The sequence below is a fragment of the Falco rusticolus genome, chromosome 5 (assembly GCF_015220075.1).
Source record: "Falco rusticolus isolate bFalRus1 chromosome 5, bFalRus1.pri, whole genome shotgun sequence".
In the NCBI taxonomy this organism is placed as follows: Eukaryota; Metazoa; Chordata; class Aves; order Falconiformes; family Falconidae; genus Falco; species Falco rusticolus.
The window spans coordinates 54,181,251-54,199,659 of NC_051191.1; the positions used below are offsets into that span (position 1 = coordinate 54,181,251).

Here is an 18,409-nt window from a genome sequence, read left to right on the forward strand (position 1 = left end):
CTATCCCTTGGAGAACAAATACTGGAGGGGTCAGAGAAAAAAAGCTTGCTTTTTTTTAAACATTAGTTCAGGAGTCAATTGCATGTAACGGAGCAGCGTGACCATGTTGGCACTGAGTCAGAATCCAGAGTGCACCTCTGACTCCTGGCCCCAGCACAAAGAGGTTGCTGAAAACCCTCTAATGTCAACAGTGAGTCTGACTGTCCAAACAAACATGCACTTGCAGTGACAGAGGCTTATCAAAAAGCTGCCCAAGGAGCAGAAAGACAACCTGCTGGAAATCCTCAGCCAAAGAGTATTTCTGCCCTTCCACATGCAAGGAACTCCTTGCCATAGGATGAAAGGATGCTGTGGATAGTAAGTTCACCTTAAGCCTAAAAAGGAAGTAGACAAGTGCATGGGATAAAGTCTATCTGGGTCCACCGAGGACAATATTGAAAATCCCTAAGCCACATTGTACTAGAGACAGGGACATTACATTTAGAGGAGGTATCAGCCCACAGTTGCACTGATCCTGTACTCTGCCTCAGGTGTCCACTCCTGTCCATCACTGGCAGCAGGGCACTCAGCTAGATGGACCTCACTGTGACAATATGTCTAACATTTCCAGATAGCAGGTCACACTGAAAATCAGTCATGAGTTTTTGCCTGAGCTCTGTCCATGAATCCCCGCTACAGGAACACACAAGTGAACACAGAGTTTTCCTCAGGTGAGCAAGCCCCCTAGTTTCTATATTAACACAAACACATTAGTCAAAGCCTTTCAGTGGCTGGAACCAATGAAGAGGATTACTCCACCATATCCCATTTCACACAGCCAGAAAATGTAGGGCCACACCAGGATACCTAAAATAGTCATTGGAAAAAGCATTAAAACTATTTATAGAAGTTGCAACATGATTAGTACACCAAACAGAAAGATAAAGTGGCAACATAAACTCTTCCAAATTAACAACTCCCACTGAACTCACAAAGTCAATGATCAGCACAGAAATTGCAAATCACAGTATTATTTTTTTATTTATTTAAAACCCCTGGAAAATGCAGACAGAACACAGGCATCTTTGCATGTGCAGAAAAGGCAATTTGGCTTGCATAAGCTTTTGATACCAGTTAACACTGTTCGTGAAACTGTAACCTGTCTACTGCATGCAAAAGGCTAGTAGCAGGGCCACACTGGCAGAGCCTACAGACAAAATTTCTCTCACTGTTGGGTCAGAAGCTCTTGCTCTCTGTTCAGAATTATGCATGTTATGAAAAAAAACCCGACCATGTTGCTGAGATCTGCAGCTCCGTTCATACCAGGTTTATTATTGGTCTTCTTAACATCTGAGATATCACAGGAGAAATTTTGAAGAATTTCAGGATTTTGATCGTTGCAGGACACTCACCACCAGTAGCCAGAGAGGACTGTATCCACAGTCTACATACAAATTCCAAAATGAACCTGGGAATGCATAAAACAGCTAGCTTTGTGCCCCTCCATTCCTCACCCACACAGGTAAAAATAATCTGGGACATGAACAGGACCCTTCGGATTCAGGAACAGCTTTAGAAGGGCTTTTGCTCCTTCAAAAACTCCTTCAAAAGCCTAACTCTTTGTCTACCTTGATTTCCTTTTTGATTCCTCCTCACCTGCACCGTAATCACTAACTGCAGCCAACAGCTTTTCCCTTGTTTTTTTGAAAATTAGATATCTGCTCTTTTTACCCATCCTGACTAGCTGCTCTTGCACACAGGTGACAAACTCTCCTGTGAGGTCCACAGCAAAAGCTCTCATACAGCTCCACAGGACAGAAAAAGAAAGCACATCAGAACCTCAGGTTTTCTCCTTTTACTGCTGAGATCTGTTCTCAGAAAGAAGGCACATGTCAAACAGCTGAACCGGCCAGAACATGGGATGCCATTGACAAACCTCTCTTTCAGCTCCAGGGGTAAACCAGCTTTTGGAAAGCACCTGAACTTTGGGGCACTTAAGCATCAGAAGAGCACTCCTCTTTTAGCAGAGATAACCAATTACACAGGCACCCACAGCAGCTTGGTGTGTGACCATGTTCCTACTCCAAGCATCCTGCTGCCTCCCTGGCAGAGCCAACAGCTAAAATGCTCATTTGATGCCCAACGGTTAAACATTGCCGGTCTTCCTAAAACAAGACCCACCTTTGAGGTTTCTGAAGGCTACTCATTATTTGATGCAAATCCCTGTTTTCAAGAACAGCCAGGTTTTCCTCCTCCTTTAAAGACAACAGTTGCTCTGAGTAGCCCTTCAGAAACTAACACCATTTAAGAAGAGAGTTCTTTTTAAAGACCTGAACCCACAGGAGTTCCACTAGATGCTCACCATTCCTCAGACACGCCCTCAGAGCACAAGCAATAGGTACCTGCTTTTTTCACAGCCTGTATTTTTCTAATTCAATTAGGCTACCACAACAGTGCAGCTTTGGCCCTTACGTAGGCTAGTTTTAAAGAAACGTTACACACAAGTGACAGGACGGTGAGGAAATGATCTTGGGATCTCTGAATCACATTGTCTAGCTGCTAGATGAGATCAGGACATGACACACTCCAAAATGTCTCAACTCAAACAGAAGGATAGCTGCAAACAGAAACCTGGATCTTCCTCTAAATGACACTTCTTAGTCAGACAACAGAAGTATTGCTCTCCTGCACACTATGAGTAAATGAAAAGGATGCTTATTTTCACTGCACTGTGTTGTGAGCAAGGCCCATGTCCCTTTAGACTGCTTTTGAAACGGCACAGATAAAAGCAGCATTTTACAGCTGCAGCAAGCTCAAGAACATAAAAAAGTCCCCGTATGCACTTTCATCATGTTTCCCTGCCTGCCTCAGGTGAGGCTAATAGCCAGCACTTGGACGTGACTCCTGTCAGGCACCAGTCTTGATAATTAAGTACTTTTGGCTGTCTCAGCATAGAGCTCTGGGAGCACAAGGTAGATAAAAGCAAACCGAGCCACGGAGAGATCACAAGAGCCTGTGTACCCAAGGACCTGGTCCAGAACAAAGGAGCAGGACCGTCAGGGGAGGTCTGCAGTGTTCTAAACTGTTTGGTCCATAAAAGACCAAGGCATAGGTACGGGGGAAGGGAACGATAGGTTTTCTGCTTCTGCCAAATTATCAATTTATTTTGAAGAGGACAGGAACATAGTGTGGGGAGGCTATCAGTGCAAGCCAGCACCACAGGGAGCCAGATGCTCATTCTTTCACAAACCAGACCTCATTGCGTCGCCCATAAGGCTTCATAGGGGGGTCATAACCATTGCAGAAATAGAAATCCTTGCGGTATGCAACTTCACTCCCCAGAGCAGACTTCAGCTTGGCAGCATAGTTCACATAATCCATCTCTTTGGCATAGCCACCAAACTGCCTGCAAAGAAACCAAACACAGAGAGGTGCTGAGCAATCTTGGCAAAGCCAGCAAAGGAAGAGAGGGAGAACAATATATAGCCACAATATATTTAGCCACACATTCTGGTCCAGGTCCCACCAACATGTACTCATGCAGGCGGTTCTTTGTGAACCAGCACACTTTGTGATAAGGTTTCAAGGGTTACACAGCAGGATGCAGCCATTCATTGGCAGACCCACATATATCAGTCGGTAGAATGGCCCTGCCCTTTGAATCCACACCATATCAGAAGAACAGTTTCTTAGAAAACAAGGTTATCTCCAAGTCTGCTCAGCCTGCAGTCCTTACACTGAATGCTGTCAACAACCATGATCACTGATGTGTGAACAACCATCTGCTGGAAGCCAGATCACGAAGGGAAGCCAAACTTTAGCTAGCCCAAGGAAAAGGGGAGGTAGGAACAAAGATGTTCACAATTACAGCCCACAATGCTATTTAAAAGCAGTGGGCTGGAATTGGTTTATGTTGACCTCCCACCAACATGAATTGTTTCCACATCAGCCTGCACCTCACTGCCCTGCTTCAGGGACAAGGTTTGAGACAAACCAGCCTGTTCTTGCAGACGTGGCCCATGCCCACAGCAAAGGCCAGGCAGTGGTCACAGGCAAGGGGCAGCCAGACAGTTTAGACCAGGGGTCCTCAAACTTTTTAACCAGGGGGCTGGCGCGGATGCAGTGGCAGGCAGTCATCTGCAGCTGCTTGGTTTCCGCCCCCAACCCCTGGTGGGGGCGGGGGGTGGCAGGAGGGGGTCTGTAAATACCGGAGGCTGGATTGAGGACCCTGGGGGGCTGTATCCATCCCAGGGCCGTAGTTTGAGGACCCCTGGTTTGGAGTCAGCCAAAATAGTACAAGCAAGGAGGAAGGGGCACATCCAAGGGGTTAAATACATGGTGAAGAGCTTATTGCTATTGTGATGCTAGTTTGAATCCATGTTGTCAGTCAACAGCCATTCAAAGGTGATTTGAAGCAATGCAATGGCTGCCAGTTTCCATGGCGGACTCTGGCTGAGTCCATCTAAATGAGGCTTCAGCTGACACCAGTAGTTTGGTGGAAACCACACGAAAGGACGTTCTTGATGATTAAGAACAATCTTGATCCCAGGAAGTGGGCAAAATAATAGTTTTCAGTGATTAGAAATGACTCTATACCTTCATATTCACCCTCCCCTGTTCTTCACCTCCCCAGGTGAAACAAAAAGCCTTTCAGGGCTAACCTTCACACTTGTTTTCCCAGTGAAAAAAAATCCACATTCCAAATCGGTGCAGCATGACCAATGATAAGAAACAACATCAAACACTTGTCTTTAGTCTAGAAAGACCCCTCCATCTCCCTTTACCACATGCACCCCTTGTCCAGCAAGGCCCCTGGGAAAACCAACACTGCTCTTCAGAGCGTAAGGACCTCAGCACTTGGGACTGGAAATCCTAAGACACATTCCTTACATGGAATAAATGGTCATGTCCTGTCTCTCTTCAATCTTGATGCTTTCATCACTGGGATGAGGCGGGTTGGCTTGAAACTGGCTTGGAATCCGCAGAGAGACCTTCACTTTCTGCTGTAAGGAGCCGTCTTCAGCAGGAAAAGCAGTGATGGAGACAGGAGCAGTCATGCCCATGCCAATCCCTGAAAGAGATACACAGACATTGCTAAAGAAGTCAAGGCTCTTAGGAACTCACAGAATTAACAGGGGATTCACAAAATCTAATTTTATTTTAGGAAAACTCCTCACAGTGAACTACTTGTACAGTCAGTCAAGAGTGGGGTCCTCTGGAGCATGTAGAGCAGCATTAGGCTTCTGCTCAGGCCAAACTTCTCTTTCCACTGACTACACAAGGACCGTGGGAGGCAAGGGCCCCAGGTGACCTCCGGATGGAATTTTACTAACAGTCCTGTTTTTGTAGATGTCAACCATATAGTTCATGCCACCAAGACACTCTGTTCTTCTGACAAATCACCTCTAACACAAGAGGGTCTACAGTTCTGGGGCAGGTCAGTGGCACATGTAAATCTACATCAGTATTTAAATTGTTATCATCTGCACTTAGTGGTGAGCCCATAGCCAAGTCTGGGTGACAGGAGCTTTCTCCTAAACCCTTTCAAATGCTTCCAGTCATCCTACGAGTTCCAGTGCCTCGAAACTCAGAGCTGTTATGGCTTTCAGCAGGACTGTCCATGCTGTCTACCACTCCAGGAGCAACATGTTGCTTTTCTGCTCGTTACTGCTGAAAGGTTCCACATGGCACTGAAGAACTTTTTTCTTCCCTCTTCTTCCTTCAGTAGTAAGGAACCTCTAAACCTCAGGATCAGACAGCCACAGAACCAGCTGAGATCAAGACGTCTTCCTCATTTATTTCGCTTTGACACCATACCTGCCTCTGTGGCACACATTATAGAAGGCACCCTTTTCTCCTACAGCAAGAGTGATCATCACCTTTCTAAATCACGCTGCTGTAAATGCCATTTCTCCCTGCATCCTGTTCCTACTCCCATACAGACTATACAAGTCCCTCTACCAGATGCCTGAGAAAGGTGTGTGAGAAAATGTATATGCCTTGGAACTGCTCTATGGTCTTCTCCTGCTGCAGATAATTACCAATGCACAACCTGAGAATAAGAATCACCTGGAAGCACCATTATACAACATTACACAGTACCATTAAAAAGCAAGCTCATTGTTCATTACCTTTTCATAAATAAAAATAGCCAGAGTATATGATAAAATATCAAAGACATAGAAGTTGTTTCACTGCCTACAAGGGTACATCACAGAAATGAAGTGCCCCAGATACCCTGGATTTCATCAGCTACTGCTCACGCTGGGAGCTGTGATAGATACACGTGTGCCTGTCCTCACGTTATCCCAGCTGCAAGGTAACTCAGTCCTGCTGAAACAAATCACTTCTGAGATTTTAGCCTTCTCTGAAAGCGAGATTGGTTAGGAGTGGAATCATAGCATGGATTGGCTCAGCACACTTTAACCTGTGACAAGCCTATTTTTCCCTGTGAGGGGCTGTCCCCATCACAGACCCCCAGTGTTGGGAGCTGCAAGCCAGGCAGGCCTGTGGTGCCATCAGCTCCATCCACCCTGTTTTCACCAAGCTTCTGCAAGTAGTGGTCAACCACAAACGTCCACCAAGCCCCATGGGGTGGAGAGCGTCTCTCACCCTTTTCGTTGGTTCCTCCGACATACTTGAGGATCTTGAGCACCCCTTCCTTCGAGGCTTCGTCGAACGGCTTCCCTGCCACCTCCACGGCTGCAAACCGCCCGCCCTCGCACACCCTCTCCTCGTAGCTGAGCTGCTCCTGGGGAAGGAGATGGGGGTGCAGAAGCTGTCAGCTGCCCGGACGGGGTGGGAGGCAAGTGCTGCCCGCAGGACACCTGCTCCCCCTTGCAGTGCGTTATCCAGCCCGGCTGGCTCAGAAATCCCCCGGGGAACCACAGCCCGGCCGCCCACCCCGCCACCTACCTTTTCCCCTTTGCTCAGCACCCGGTAGGGCCATGTCTCTACCGTGCTCAGCAAGGAGTTCTTGATCATGCCCAGCATGGCCGCGCTCGACTCGGCCCCGCTCACCTCAGCCGCTCTCGGCTCGGCCCCGCTCCGTCTCGGCCCGCTCGGCTCGGTGGGAGGGCCCGGGGAGGGCACCGCCGCCTGCACCGCACCGCACCGCCGCCAGGGGGCAACCAAGTGCCACCTGCGGCGAGGCGCGGGGCGCGGGCAGCCGGGGCCGGCGGGGCTCGGCCGGGGCTCGGTGCGGCCGCGGCGGGCGGCGGGAGCGGGAGGGCGGCGGCTGCGGGGGTGAAGCAGCGGAGGACGCTGAGAAGTGTGAAGAGTAATAAGCTGCGGGAGCAGGTGGTATTCATCTGGGGGAGAGAGGAAATCTGAAGGAAATAAAATAGAAGGAAGGGGAAGTAATGCAAGAGCGTGTGGTGTATAGCGTGGAGGGGCACAGCTCTCCTGAAAATGCAAAGTCATAACGTGTTGATTCTGGTGTTTTTTTAATAAACGGAACTAAGGATCACAGCTGTCTTTTAAGACAGTGGGTTTCAGGCAGTGGTCCATGTCTCTCTGGATGTCATAAGCTTTAGGTAAGGGGTAGGTCTTGGAAGCCACCGATGGGATTTGCTCTCCCCTGGCTTACCCCTGCGTGTGTTCACAGCCCAGCCGGTCAACTGTATTTAAAACTCTAGCCAGGTCCCTTCCCAGAAAGACATGTAAATGAACACAACAGGGGGCCTAAATGGCTTATATAGCTGGATATATTTATGTACATAGAGGACTTAGATCCTTCATGATCACAAATGGGGTTTAGTTCTATATGCCATGTCAAAGGACAAGTGCCAGCTAGAGAAAGTGCCTTGCCCAGGATCGTTTAAGGAGAGGGCAGCAGAGGTAGGAATCAAACACCAGTCCCTGGGGCAGCCATGGATCAGAGCAGCCTCCCCAGGCACATGAGGCAGAGGCACCTCAAGGTGCTTGCTCAGCTGGACTCCTGCCTCCTCAGATGGAAGGTAAGTGGCACAGAAGCAGGCTGATGCATAACTTTCCTATGCTTTTAAAGAGAAAAAAAAAAAAGAAAACAATAAATGTAATATTAAAGCATTTCCATCTAGAGAGAGAGGGTCATGCAAAGGCGAAGAAGTTAAAGCAGCTGGCCACGATCATCTGATCAAACAGGCCATGCTCAGATCAGGGAGCAGGGCTGCAGCCTGACTTGGACTTTCACAGAGTGAACGATGGGCAGCTATCAGGGGGGACAAGGGCACAGACCTAGTCATTTATTAACTATTTATATTATTTTGTTTATTCACCATTATGCAAGAAATTGCAAAATTGTAATATACATTGCGTGCTGCAGCTTATTTGTTCTGTTTTAAAATAAATCGTGAGTTTCTCCATTGAGCTGAGGAGTTTTGCCAAAAATACCAACTGGCACATATCAGTGTAGGAATACATGGACTGGGGTCAGACCAGAGGTCCATCTTGCCTGGTTCTCTGTCTCTGGTCAAAGCTGGTGGTGGACTTCTAAGTAAAAGGTGAAAGTATGCAGCGATCTAGTCTGGCCTGCCACCTCCAGCATCTGGGACTGAAGGACTGAGGGAAGTCTCATCTTTCTGTTTCAAGTAGTCCTCAGTTGATTTTATACAGCTTCATGTTGCCTGATAAAATGCTCATAAAAACGTGAAAGCTGACATTTATGTTGTATTCTTCCTCCAGATACACCAAACAGATCAGCAGTCCTGACAGCTCCAAGCAAAGTGTGTAAAGCATCCCCCGGAGGGGCCAGCACTCTGTGCAAGCATGCAGCTGATGCTATAGCACAGCCTAGTAGCTCTGAATGCAGAATAACAAGGAGGAGGGGGGCCTTTCTCTCCTGTTATTCCTTGTCATTTAGGTAAATATATTCTGGGATCAAAATAGTCTACATTTCCTGCGAAATTATGATGACAACTTTACCAAAGGCACAACTGTATCTTTTTATCAGCCTTTTCACAGGCTTGATTTTTCCCTTGTCTACATAAGCAGGATTTCAAATTCCCAAGCAAAACCAATGAGACACCTTCCAGGTTAGAATTTTGTTATTTTCTGAAAACCTGAACTCAGAGAATTTACATCTGGGAAATATTTATCAAATTGTCTCATACACTACTCATACCTCTCCTACTCAACTCCCAGGTCACAGCCAAAATTCTGGCTGTGTTACTTCTTCTGGTTCATTCTGAAAGATTTCATATCAAACTGGTTCTTCCCCTTTCTCTCTGGAGGTTCTTGTAGTGTCACTGAGCTTCTTTCCATAAACTCAGGCCTTGAGAATCCTTAAATAGCTAGTCTGCATCCTCCCTGTTTGTAACTGGAGGGTGTTTTCAAAACAACTGTCATGCCAGCTTCCCCCATAACCATTTAGACATAATCTATTCTTTACTTTTGTTCTTATAAATTGCTTCATCCAGACCTTTAAAAAAATAGTTTATTTTCCTCTCTGACTCTCCTGCTTATGTTTCAACAGATTTCAGGTATGCAGTTGGCTGCAACACTGGATAGGAATCTCTGAATTGGATTTACCTTTAGAGACCTGAAGGGCAAGCCCACTCTCTGTTCAGTGCATAATTTGATTTCTGCACTGCTTTTTTACCACAAGTTTTATTGCCAGGAAACCACAGGCAAAGACAAGCTGAAGGCAGGGTATTCTGGGTGCTCCCTGAGGCACAAAAGTCCTTGGGGTGTGTAGTTGTTCTTTTTCTACAGATCTTAATTGTGCTAAAGGATGTTGGGGAATGTCTGGAGGTCAGTGCTTGCATGTGGAGAAGATATTCTGTGAATTAGACATCAATTGAATTATCATCTGTGATTTTGGGAACTGAACTGTCTCTTAAGCTATTCTGGAAAATTCTTCTAAACACCCACCTATGCCATTAGGTATCTAAATAGTTCTGAAAAAAACATCCCCTGGTTTCCAAAGGTCTTGGCAGAAGTCAATGCAATGTCTTTCACAGTGCTGGAATTTCTGAACATATCAGCTGAATAACAAGGTTCTGAGTGCCCAGTTCCAGGTAGCTAAAAAAACCTCTTTGCAGAAGGTGGATGTTCAAATTTGGTCGCTAGAATATGACACATCTGCAGTCTTTAAACATGATGCACAGACCAATGTTATCCAACCCTACTGACCCCTTGAACATGTGAATGGGGCACCCTTAGCACTGATGGAGAATAGTTAAGACTGTATTTTAAAGCATAGCTTCCTCTTCATCCTCCCTGCCCAGCCGAAGTGCCAAGCACTAATCTATCTTTCTACATTCATCAGGCATTCAGCACTTTTGAAAATCAAATTCCCTAGCTGTTTCAGATGGAATGCAGTAAAAATAGAACAGAGAGAGAAATTCATCTGATCTTTATAGAAAGAACTTCTTCTGGTAAGCAGAAAGAATGGCTGTATAGCCTAAAGGTATTCACACTCAAGTAGACTGAGCTTGTCAACTCATTTTGCTTGGGACACAAAACAGCCATCATTGAAGAACAGGGTCAGATTTCACCTACTGACCCAGGTTTGAAAGGCAGCCACAAAATGCAAGAGTTCTGGTCTCCTTAGTAAAGCTGTCTTGCATGTGCTTTACTTCAGTGTCTAGCAGCATTGCATTGAGAAAGGCTTAAGCAGATAAAAAAGATTTCCTTTTCTTTCTGGTAAATAATTAACTCCTCTGAGGTCTCCTGTGAGTATACAACCTTCTCCTATGCATCGGAAGTCTCCGCAGCTGAGTGTTTCCACGCCTCTGGCTCTGCAGAGTGTTCAGTCGAATGGGAAGGACTTTTTTGTTGATGACATTGAGGCGTTCATTCAGTTCTTCTAGCCTTTTCTTTATTGACTGGACTTCCCTCACAAGATTGTCCACAGCCGCAGAGACAGGGCGAAGACTACAGAGAGAGTAATACAGGAGAATAACTCAGTGTGGGGAGTGTTCCTGAGCATGCAAAATAATTTACCATGGCCTTGTGTTTCTTGGTGGGTAAGGGCCCTTCATGATGAAAAAGTTGTAAGCAACCATTAAAAGATGCTTCCAAAGCCACCTTTCCCCTAGGGTGGCGGGAGTTCATCAGAGATATCCCCATTTGAACCCAGGAAACCACAAGTTTCAGAACCAGCATGGGTGACATGGTCTTTCCATTGCCACCAAAGCACAGCTGGCTTGGTGCCAGATGACAGCTGGTTTATGAGCTTCCAGAAGCACTCCTGCTTTAAGGGGGAGATGAAGACCATATCCTGCTTGGCTGGGACAAGCAGGGGTAGAGAAGAAGAGAGCAGCAATGTGCGGGATCGCCTGTGAGGACTTCCCAGTGCAGGGCAGGCCACTGCGTGACATTTTGCAGCTGTGATTGCACAGCCCCTGGGTCACTCCAGCCTGGGGCAGAGCCAGATTTTCCATCAGGATTTGGTAAGGTGAGGGCTGCACTGATGCACTGGTGGGCTTGGAGGTAACCTTGTCCATTCCCTTGGGGGGCCTTCTCTCAGTCTCCCTTTAGGTGTTATGGAGCTCTGAGGCTCATTCTAATATCACCTGATATTAATTAGTATTAATTAGCCTTGTTGTTAACCAGGAGCAGACATGGAGGCTCGGCCAGTGATTCCTATAGATTACTGTCATTCCTCAGCATTTCCAATGGACCAGCCTGTGTCCTTGCCAGCAACCTCTTAATTCAAAGCCCTATGCAGGAAATATGGCTGAATAGTCTCATTACATCTCCCTGGACTAAAGTTAGAGCTTTCCAAATCAGTGACTTAATATCAGCCCTGATATTCTTAGGCACTAATGAATTCCAGCACTGGCAGTGTGGAAGTTGTGATGAATTCTGTGTTAATAACAACAGCCACCATCCAGCTAGGGAGAAATCCACTTGATGCCAAAGGCCAACATATGATCTATCAACTATATCCACCTGAAACCCTAATTTGTACAGATACGTGTGGCCTTCTGACTAGTGCCATTTTATTTTTCTAGCCTTTCCTCTTCAACTGGTTCGATGCATAGCAGTTGCGGACAGAATATTTTTTTTTTCCTTTATCCTAAAGAGAAAGCTGAGTTATGGAAGAGGACAACTCACTTTATGAACAATTCTGATTTAAGTGATACTAAGTTTCTAGTAATTCCCAATATTCCCTTCTCTCTTTTTCATTGATTTTCCCACTCTGTTTCTGGAAATATGCGATTGAAGCAAATTTTATGAGTGTGCTCAATCGTTTTTCTGCAAAAGCAAATTGGGAATTATGATGACATGGACTAGTGAATAACTTTCTCAGATCTGGGTGTTAGTGACTGAAATATAAAACATCACAGGCCAAATCAGCTGCTTCTCCCTGCCCTGCAGCCAAGTCCATGTGTGGAATTGTTGCACAATTCATTTTTCCACCCTGTTCTCACAGGAGTGAGGTGCCAAGGACAGCCTACATTGTCTTAAGGATAATTCTTACAATACAGTCATAGCAACTGAGAATGTTTTGCAGTAGTCAGCAGAATACTCAGTTTACTAGAGTAATCAGAGCTGTTAGCACAACAGATACCAAGACAGTGGGATTCATCCCCCACAACTGAGCAATATGAAAGATCATCTTAATGAAGATGAATCCTGCTCAAGGAGGGACACCCAGGAGAGGACCAAATCCCACCTCCAGATGAAGGGAATTACCTGGAGAACTCAGGCAGTAAAGTGTTTGGGTTGTTCAGCAGAGTGTGCCTCATTTGCCAGAAGATGCTGTTTCCCCATTTCTCAAGGGTTTGAGTAATGCTGTCAATGCCTTCTATGTTGACGTAGTCAGCTAGGTTAGCAGGATGTCCGTGGAAGAGAGGAAAATAAATGTGACAGAACAAGAAAACATGAGCCAGTGGTTTGAGTTAGGTTCCATTCCCCATCACTTGAACTGAGTTGCAATGAAATGCCAAATATTAAACATAGAGGATTTAAATTAAAAAGCAAGTAACTCTCCCTCATAATGCAATTCTCTGCATCCAGGTGCCCAAGTTTTCTGCTGTCACTGGATATCCCAGCTGATTATTTTAAAAAAACATTTTTCTCTCCAGAAACCTCAGCAGATACTGAGGAATCAAGAAAAAGCACTCATGAATGAGCACTGTGTGCCTCACTCCAAGGGCAAAATAGGTGAATCTTCAGCTCTGAGATACTGAATGACTCCCAGGCTGACCCACCACCGCCACCTCTTACCGCCTTCTCTGTAGTTCCATTTCTGATGCTGGTCCAGAAAATCCTTCTGGGATTCACTGCAGGGCAAAAGGATGAAGAAGAGGAAAAGAGGAAGAGTAACCATGATGTCTGTTCACAGGATCTTGACTTCCCCCTGCTCTGTGGAAACAAAAAAACTTGCTGCTTTATTTCTCTCTTCCCTCTCTTTCTCTGCCTCCCACCTGTCACCCAAATATCAAATTTCTGTCTGATGATGTATTTCTTTAAAATGTTCAAGTTGCTCAGCCTAGCTTTTACAGAAGCACAAGGACTTCTCTTTTCCGCAAGTACAAACCTCCTTACTTTTTTTTCAAGCCATTAAGTGCTACAGAGATGCTTCATCAACTGGAAGCAGCTAGATAAGTAGCTTTGCTTCATATGTAGCCACGTTGGGATAGCACCTTATAGCTATAAATGTTCTATCCGTGTCAGAAGGAGGTATGACAAGGTATGGAAATAGCTGTCTCCCCACTTCGCAATTAGGGAAAGCAAGGTACAAGCCAGTGAAGCAATTTGTCAAGGATTTAATAGAGGCCAGAATAAAAATTTGTTCTTTTTCATCTGATCCACTAATGGCTGGCAATAACTGAGATGCTGCCCAGTGATGAAGCCTCAAACGCAACCCCATTCCTCATGTACTGTCTATACCTGGTGTCAGGAGGTCATTTCCTAAGCTTCTTGTCTTCTTTCAAGTTTACCATTATTCCCAAGCCAATAGAAGTCAACCCTAACCTACAGGCCCTCCTGGACCCTCTCTAAATGTAACAGGACAGATCAGTCTGTCCACAGCTTACTCATGCTAATTTGTTATTCTTTCTTAATTAGAGTAGTCCCTCAGTGTTGAATCTAGTAGTTTTATTTTTATTAAATGTAATGCACAGCTGTTCTGGTAGAAACTGGATGGAAATATCAATTACACACATATTGCACATAGCAAACAAAAAAATGCATTGCCAAGTTCATGTGGTTTAGTGATGATTTCAGTTATCCGTAGTCACAGTGATGGAGGGGCTCATGTGAGAAGTAGGCACATTCAGAATATCCAAGTTATTCCCCTGTTCAGGTACATGCATCAAAAGTCTAAGACCTCACTGCAAAATAAGAGGACATTAGATTTCTTTTCAAATATCATATAACACTCATTTCCTAACCATCTGGGAAGAATTCAGCCACCTCAAAACCTACTAGGAGCTGTAGCAGACAAAGCAGTACATAATTAAATCCTTTTAATTTGTGCCTTTCTTACATTCAATCACTAGTGTATTTTAATTGCAACTATATTTATTTTTCCATCTATTTTAAACAGTGGTATGAATGTAGTCATACTGATGGAAAATGTGATGCTACTTTAAAAATATTACTTTCCACCTGTCAAGATGTATTTTGTACTCAGTATTCTTCTTTTAATTGGAGTATTCATTTAAAGGAAAAAATAAATTCCTTCTTCCTATTTCACACATACATACACCTCTTCTTCCCTGCAACTCAAAGCTGCCAAAATGAAGATCTCTAAGGTTTGATGGTATCACCAAGGCATGTAATGAAAAGGTCTTCATGGACCTTATTGAAACTATTTGCATTGACACCACAGCTCCTCTGCCTCCCTGTTTTTCCAGATAAGTGCTCCAGACTTTAGACCCCTTTTTTTCTCTGTCTTTTGATGAGTATGCACTGCACATGCCTTTTTAATCTTTCCTGATGGGAAAGGACTTACCAGATGCCAACATCTCTAATTGCAAATGATTTGAAAATGCTGCCAGCATCAAGGAGGTAGCGTGTCTTCCCAGCTCATTTTAAAACTTCTTGTAGAGATTGTACATTCCTTACCCTTTCCATCTCCCACCTGTTTCAACACCCCAGGGCTGGGATACTTTGATTTTTCTGTATTTGTTAAAAGAAATAAATTCCACCTACGTCTGACACTAAAAATGCACCCTTCTTGATCTCAAACTTTTTAAAACATCAGGCATCCAAATGAAACACAAGACCCACATGTTTTATTTGCAGGATGCCTCACAGATAATTTTCTTTGTATCTTTGCTTCCTGCATTCCTGAGGGCCTACCATAATGTATTATCATAGTAAACATCAGGTTATAATCATCTTTGAAATAGATTCTCATATCTCAGACACACAGAAATTGAGCAATCCTCTGTCTCTTTGGTGGAATTGTACAAGACAAATGGATGTTCAATAACAAGGTTTCTAGCAGAAAACATCTGCAGGGTCATTTGGAATAGGAACCAGATCCCAAACCCATTGCAAATATGTCTTTGGATCCGTTGCACTGTTGCACTGGAACGTACTGTCAGGGTAGAACATGAATTGAAAGGCAGCGAAAACTCTCACATCCTTGGATGAAAGCTCTTTGCTAAATTCAGAGAATAACAATAACAACATAGTAGCTTTGTTATTTTTACTATTAATTACAATAATATGGCATGCTTTCTGTCAGAAAATTGCATCATGTTCTGCCCTTGGAGCAGGGCAGGCTTAGTAATTCACCAGAAAGTCCTTTCATCTGCAAGCAATGAAGACAGACATATTCAACTCATTATTACACTCCCCCCCCGCCCCCCTTTTAACCTCTCAGTTCCTCACTCTGACATGCTAAAAGAGCTCTGCTCCCTCAATACCCCAAGCATAGTCTTGCAATATCAGCAGTTGTGCCACCCAAGCCTGAATCCCTGCCCCAAAGCAAAGAAACACTGCCAGGATTTGATCTCCCATCTCTGTCCCTCTCCTGTTGACCCTTTCTGTTTCTTGCTGCTCCAGTATACTCCATTTCCAGTGCTCATCCCTCCTTACACACAGCAGGGAATGACAACAGAGCACTGAGTTTTCACTGGTGCCTCCCCCAGACTGACATACTGAGGTCGTGTGGTGACTGAATGTCACTACTGCTCATGGGTTGTGCTGCCTACTAGGATAAGCGGGTTATCCTCTCCCAGTGCCAAACACAGCTTCATTTCAGAGAGTTGTCTCTTCCCTGAAGCTGAGAAGAACACACTGTTCCTATTCCAGACGTAAGTTGTTGCATTACAATTCAGAGCTTGCTTGCCCCTTGTTTATCAAGATGGCTTGAAACTTTTCCCTGCACTTACGTCTGCTCTAAACACGTACACTCTCCTGATGACATGCATGAGCATCCTGGTGTGTTAGCTCAAGGCCATGTTTGCTTTGAGAGGAGGATTTTGTTTATTAGAGTTAGCAATCACTTTAGTGATACCTAAAAAGAAGGATGTTTTTGCTGCAATATTGGACTTTGCCACTGTGGTTTTCTGTTGAGACCTGTTCTCCTCTCATAGTTTCCCCAAGTTCCTTTCGAGCTACTTTCAAACTAAAGCTGAAGAGTGATATTAGGGTTTGGGTTATTTGCAGAGAAGTAAAACATGCTTTTAAATGAATCAGGGAGTTTGATCTCAGGTAAATCATGAATACATAAAATGTTGCTCTCCAATGGTAATGTATATCTAAACATCATAGTATGTCTAAGATTTTCAATGTTGTAAAGGATCTCAACAGATAATAAAGGTACTTTTGCAGGCTGTTGGAATTTCTCTATCTTTATTTCCATATGCAATATTTTAAGAGCATTTTAAGGTTATATTACTTACACACACCCAACTAAAATGTTCTGTTTTATGTATAAAGTCAAGGAAGCTTTAGGTGCTATAAACCAAACGGTTTCACATTAAAAAAACACAGAGTAGCTGCACACAATTTCGCAGTTAATGCCAGTTCAGCCAGGCTGGGATCCTGAAAAGACTGAGCTTTTACAGGAGAAAGCTGCCAAGACTGCGAGTCCAGAACGATCAAAGAATTTGCAAGCTCTACTTGCAAAGCGGATGGCATTTGATAGCTTTCCAAGGGAAAAAAATCAGGGTATTATAAACATTAGCATATGCTTGTAGTATTATGTAATGGTGAAAAGATCAAGAAAAATGCCAAAAGCAATTAAAAAAATGGATCCTACAATATTAACCCTGCCACAGTGGTACAGCTAGAATACCACCAGTTTCAAAAGACCTTGTTAAAAATCCATTGTAACGTATTATTCTTGAGTTTATATGTGTGTGGGTATAATGCTGTATGTTGGTACATGTGCACACCCAGCTTTGGGTTAGGTAGTAATAAAAATATCTTGACTTTTTCAAGTTTAGCAATGTACTTGAGTTAAATAGTGCTTTTGCATATAATTAAAAGTTACACTGATCATTTTCTACCTGGATGTTGTGTGAAAGCAAAGTGCACCTGAATCCCTCAAATAGCCTGACCATCCTGCTAAACAAAGGGATCTGATTGACAGCCTCAATGATGGACAGCTAGGGTGATGCTGTTGCCAGCAGGCAGGCATATTGATGCTAAAGAAGGGGAAAAAAACCCACCATCCACGTGCAAAGCACACATCTATTGCAAATCATAACATTAGTAAAGTACTGTTGGTTTTGAAAGGTAATATACACCTTTTGCCTCTTCTCCAGGTGTACCTGCTTTTTCAGGGTATGTCTTATTTCCATCTCTCTCATATAGAGCTTGGGGCTTACTCTTAAGGAGTTTCCTCTCTCTCCCTAAATAGGCACCCACAAATCTTACACTCTCCATGCCTGCCTGTCTGGCTGTCCCCAAGGATTTACTCACTCTTCCTTTCTCCTTCCTTCTTTCACTCTGCACACCCCTGTTCTCTGGAAGTGTAGGTAGCAACCCTCCAGCCTCCAAGTCCATGCCAGTTTGCACATGTTCCCTCCTCTCCTGGCTCTTCTCACAGGTGCCTTTAGAGTCTGTCAACCCAACAAGCTCTTTCTGAGGTGCATGGATGTGTCTACTCCAGAGGAAGAAACAAAACATTCCTGGAAAGAAGGCAGAGAATTGCGTACAAACATTACCTGTGCTCTTGAGGCCAGTCCTTCTGTGACGAGGCTTCCAAATCTCTGCCTCCCAGCTCCTTTTCTCCTCACCACCCCCTCTGCATTTCAGCTTGCAATGAGTGACGTGTCCCTCTTCATTTCCCCGCTTTCCGCATTTCCACAGTCTTTCCATGGAGCCTCCTCCAGCTGTACCTCTCCTACCCCTCCCTCCCACTCCTGCAAACTAGCTATCTCCCCCCCACACATGGGAGCCTTACGGGAAGGAAAGCCTGGGTGATGGAGCCCCTCTCAGAAGCAGCTCCATTTGCAAAGACACCCGTATATCTTTGCCCTCGGTTCTTTTGGGCAGCTCTCAACTGCTGGCTCTCCGGCACAGCTGTATGACT

The 18,409-nt window shown here is 44.7% G+C and overlaps 1 protein-coding gene and 1 long non-coding RNA gene across 2 annotated transcripts; both read right to left on the reverse strand.

Moving 5' to 3' along the window:
• Positions 1-994: 994 nt before the first annotated feature.
• Positions 995-7,048, reverse strand: HEBP1 (heme binding protein 1). Its single transcript, XM_037389463.1, has 4 exons — positions 6,895-7,048; positions 6,592-6,730; positions 4,870-5,050; positions 995-3,385 (listed from the first exon to the last, which is right to left on the reverse strand). Exons 1-4 carry the CDS (start codon positions 6,970-6,972, stop codon positions 3,214-3,216), a joined length of 570 nt encoding a protein of 189 aa, XP_037245360.1. The 5' UTR covers positions 6,973-7,048; the 3' UTR covers positions 995-3,213.
• Positions 7,049-7,202: 154 nt separating this feature from the next.
• Positions 7,203-18,226, reverse strand: LOC119149465. The gene is made up of 4 exons (XR_005104697.1): positions 18,042-18,226; positions 13,138-13,275; positions 12,604-12,733; positions 7,203-10,836 (listed from the first exon to the last, which is right to left on the reverse strand). It is a non-coding gene; the product is annotated as an uncharacterized LOC119149465 (long non-coding RNA).
• Between the last annotated feature and the right edge of the window lie 183 nt (positions 18,227-18,409).

Coding starts and splice junctions, on each gene's coding strand:
- HEBP1 (XM_037389463.1), bottom strand. CDS start 6,972: ATGCTGGGCATGATCAAGAACTCCTTGCTGAGCACGGTAGAGACATGG. Junction 6,731..6,894: donor TGCTGAGCAAAGGGGAAAAG/GTAGGTGGCGGG, acceptor CTCCTTCCCCAG/GAGCAGCTCAGCTACGAGGA. Junction 5,051..6,591: donor CGGAGGAACCAACGAAAAGG/GTGAGAGACGCT, acceptor TATCTCTTTCAG/GGATTGGCATGGGCATGACT.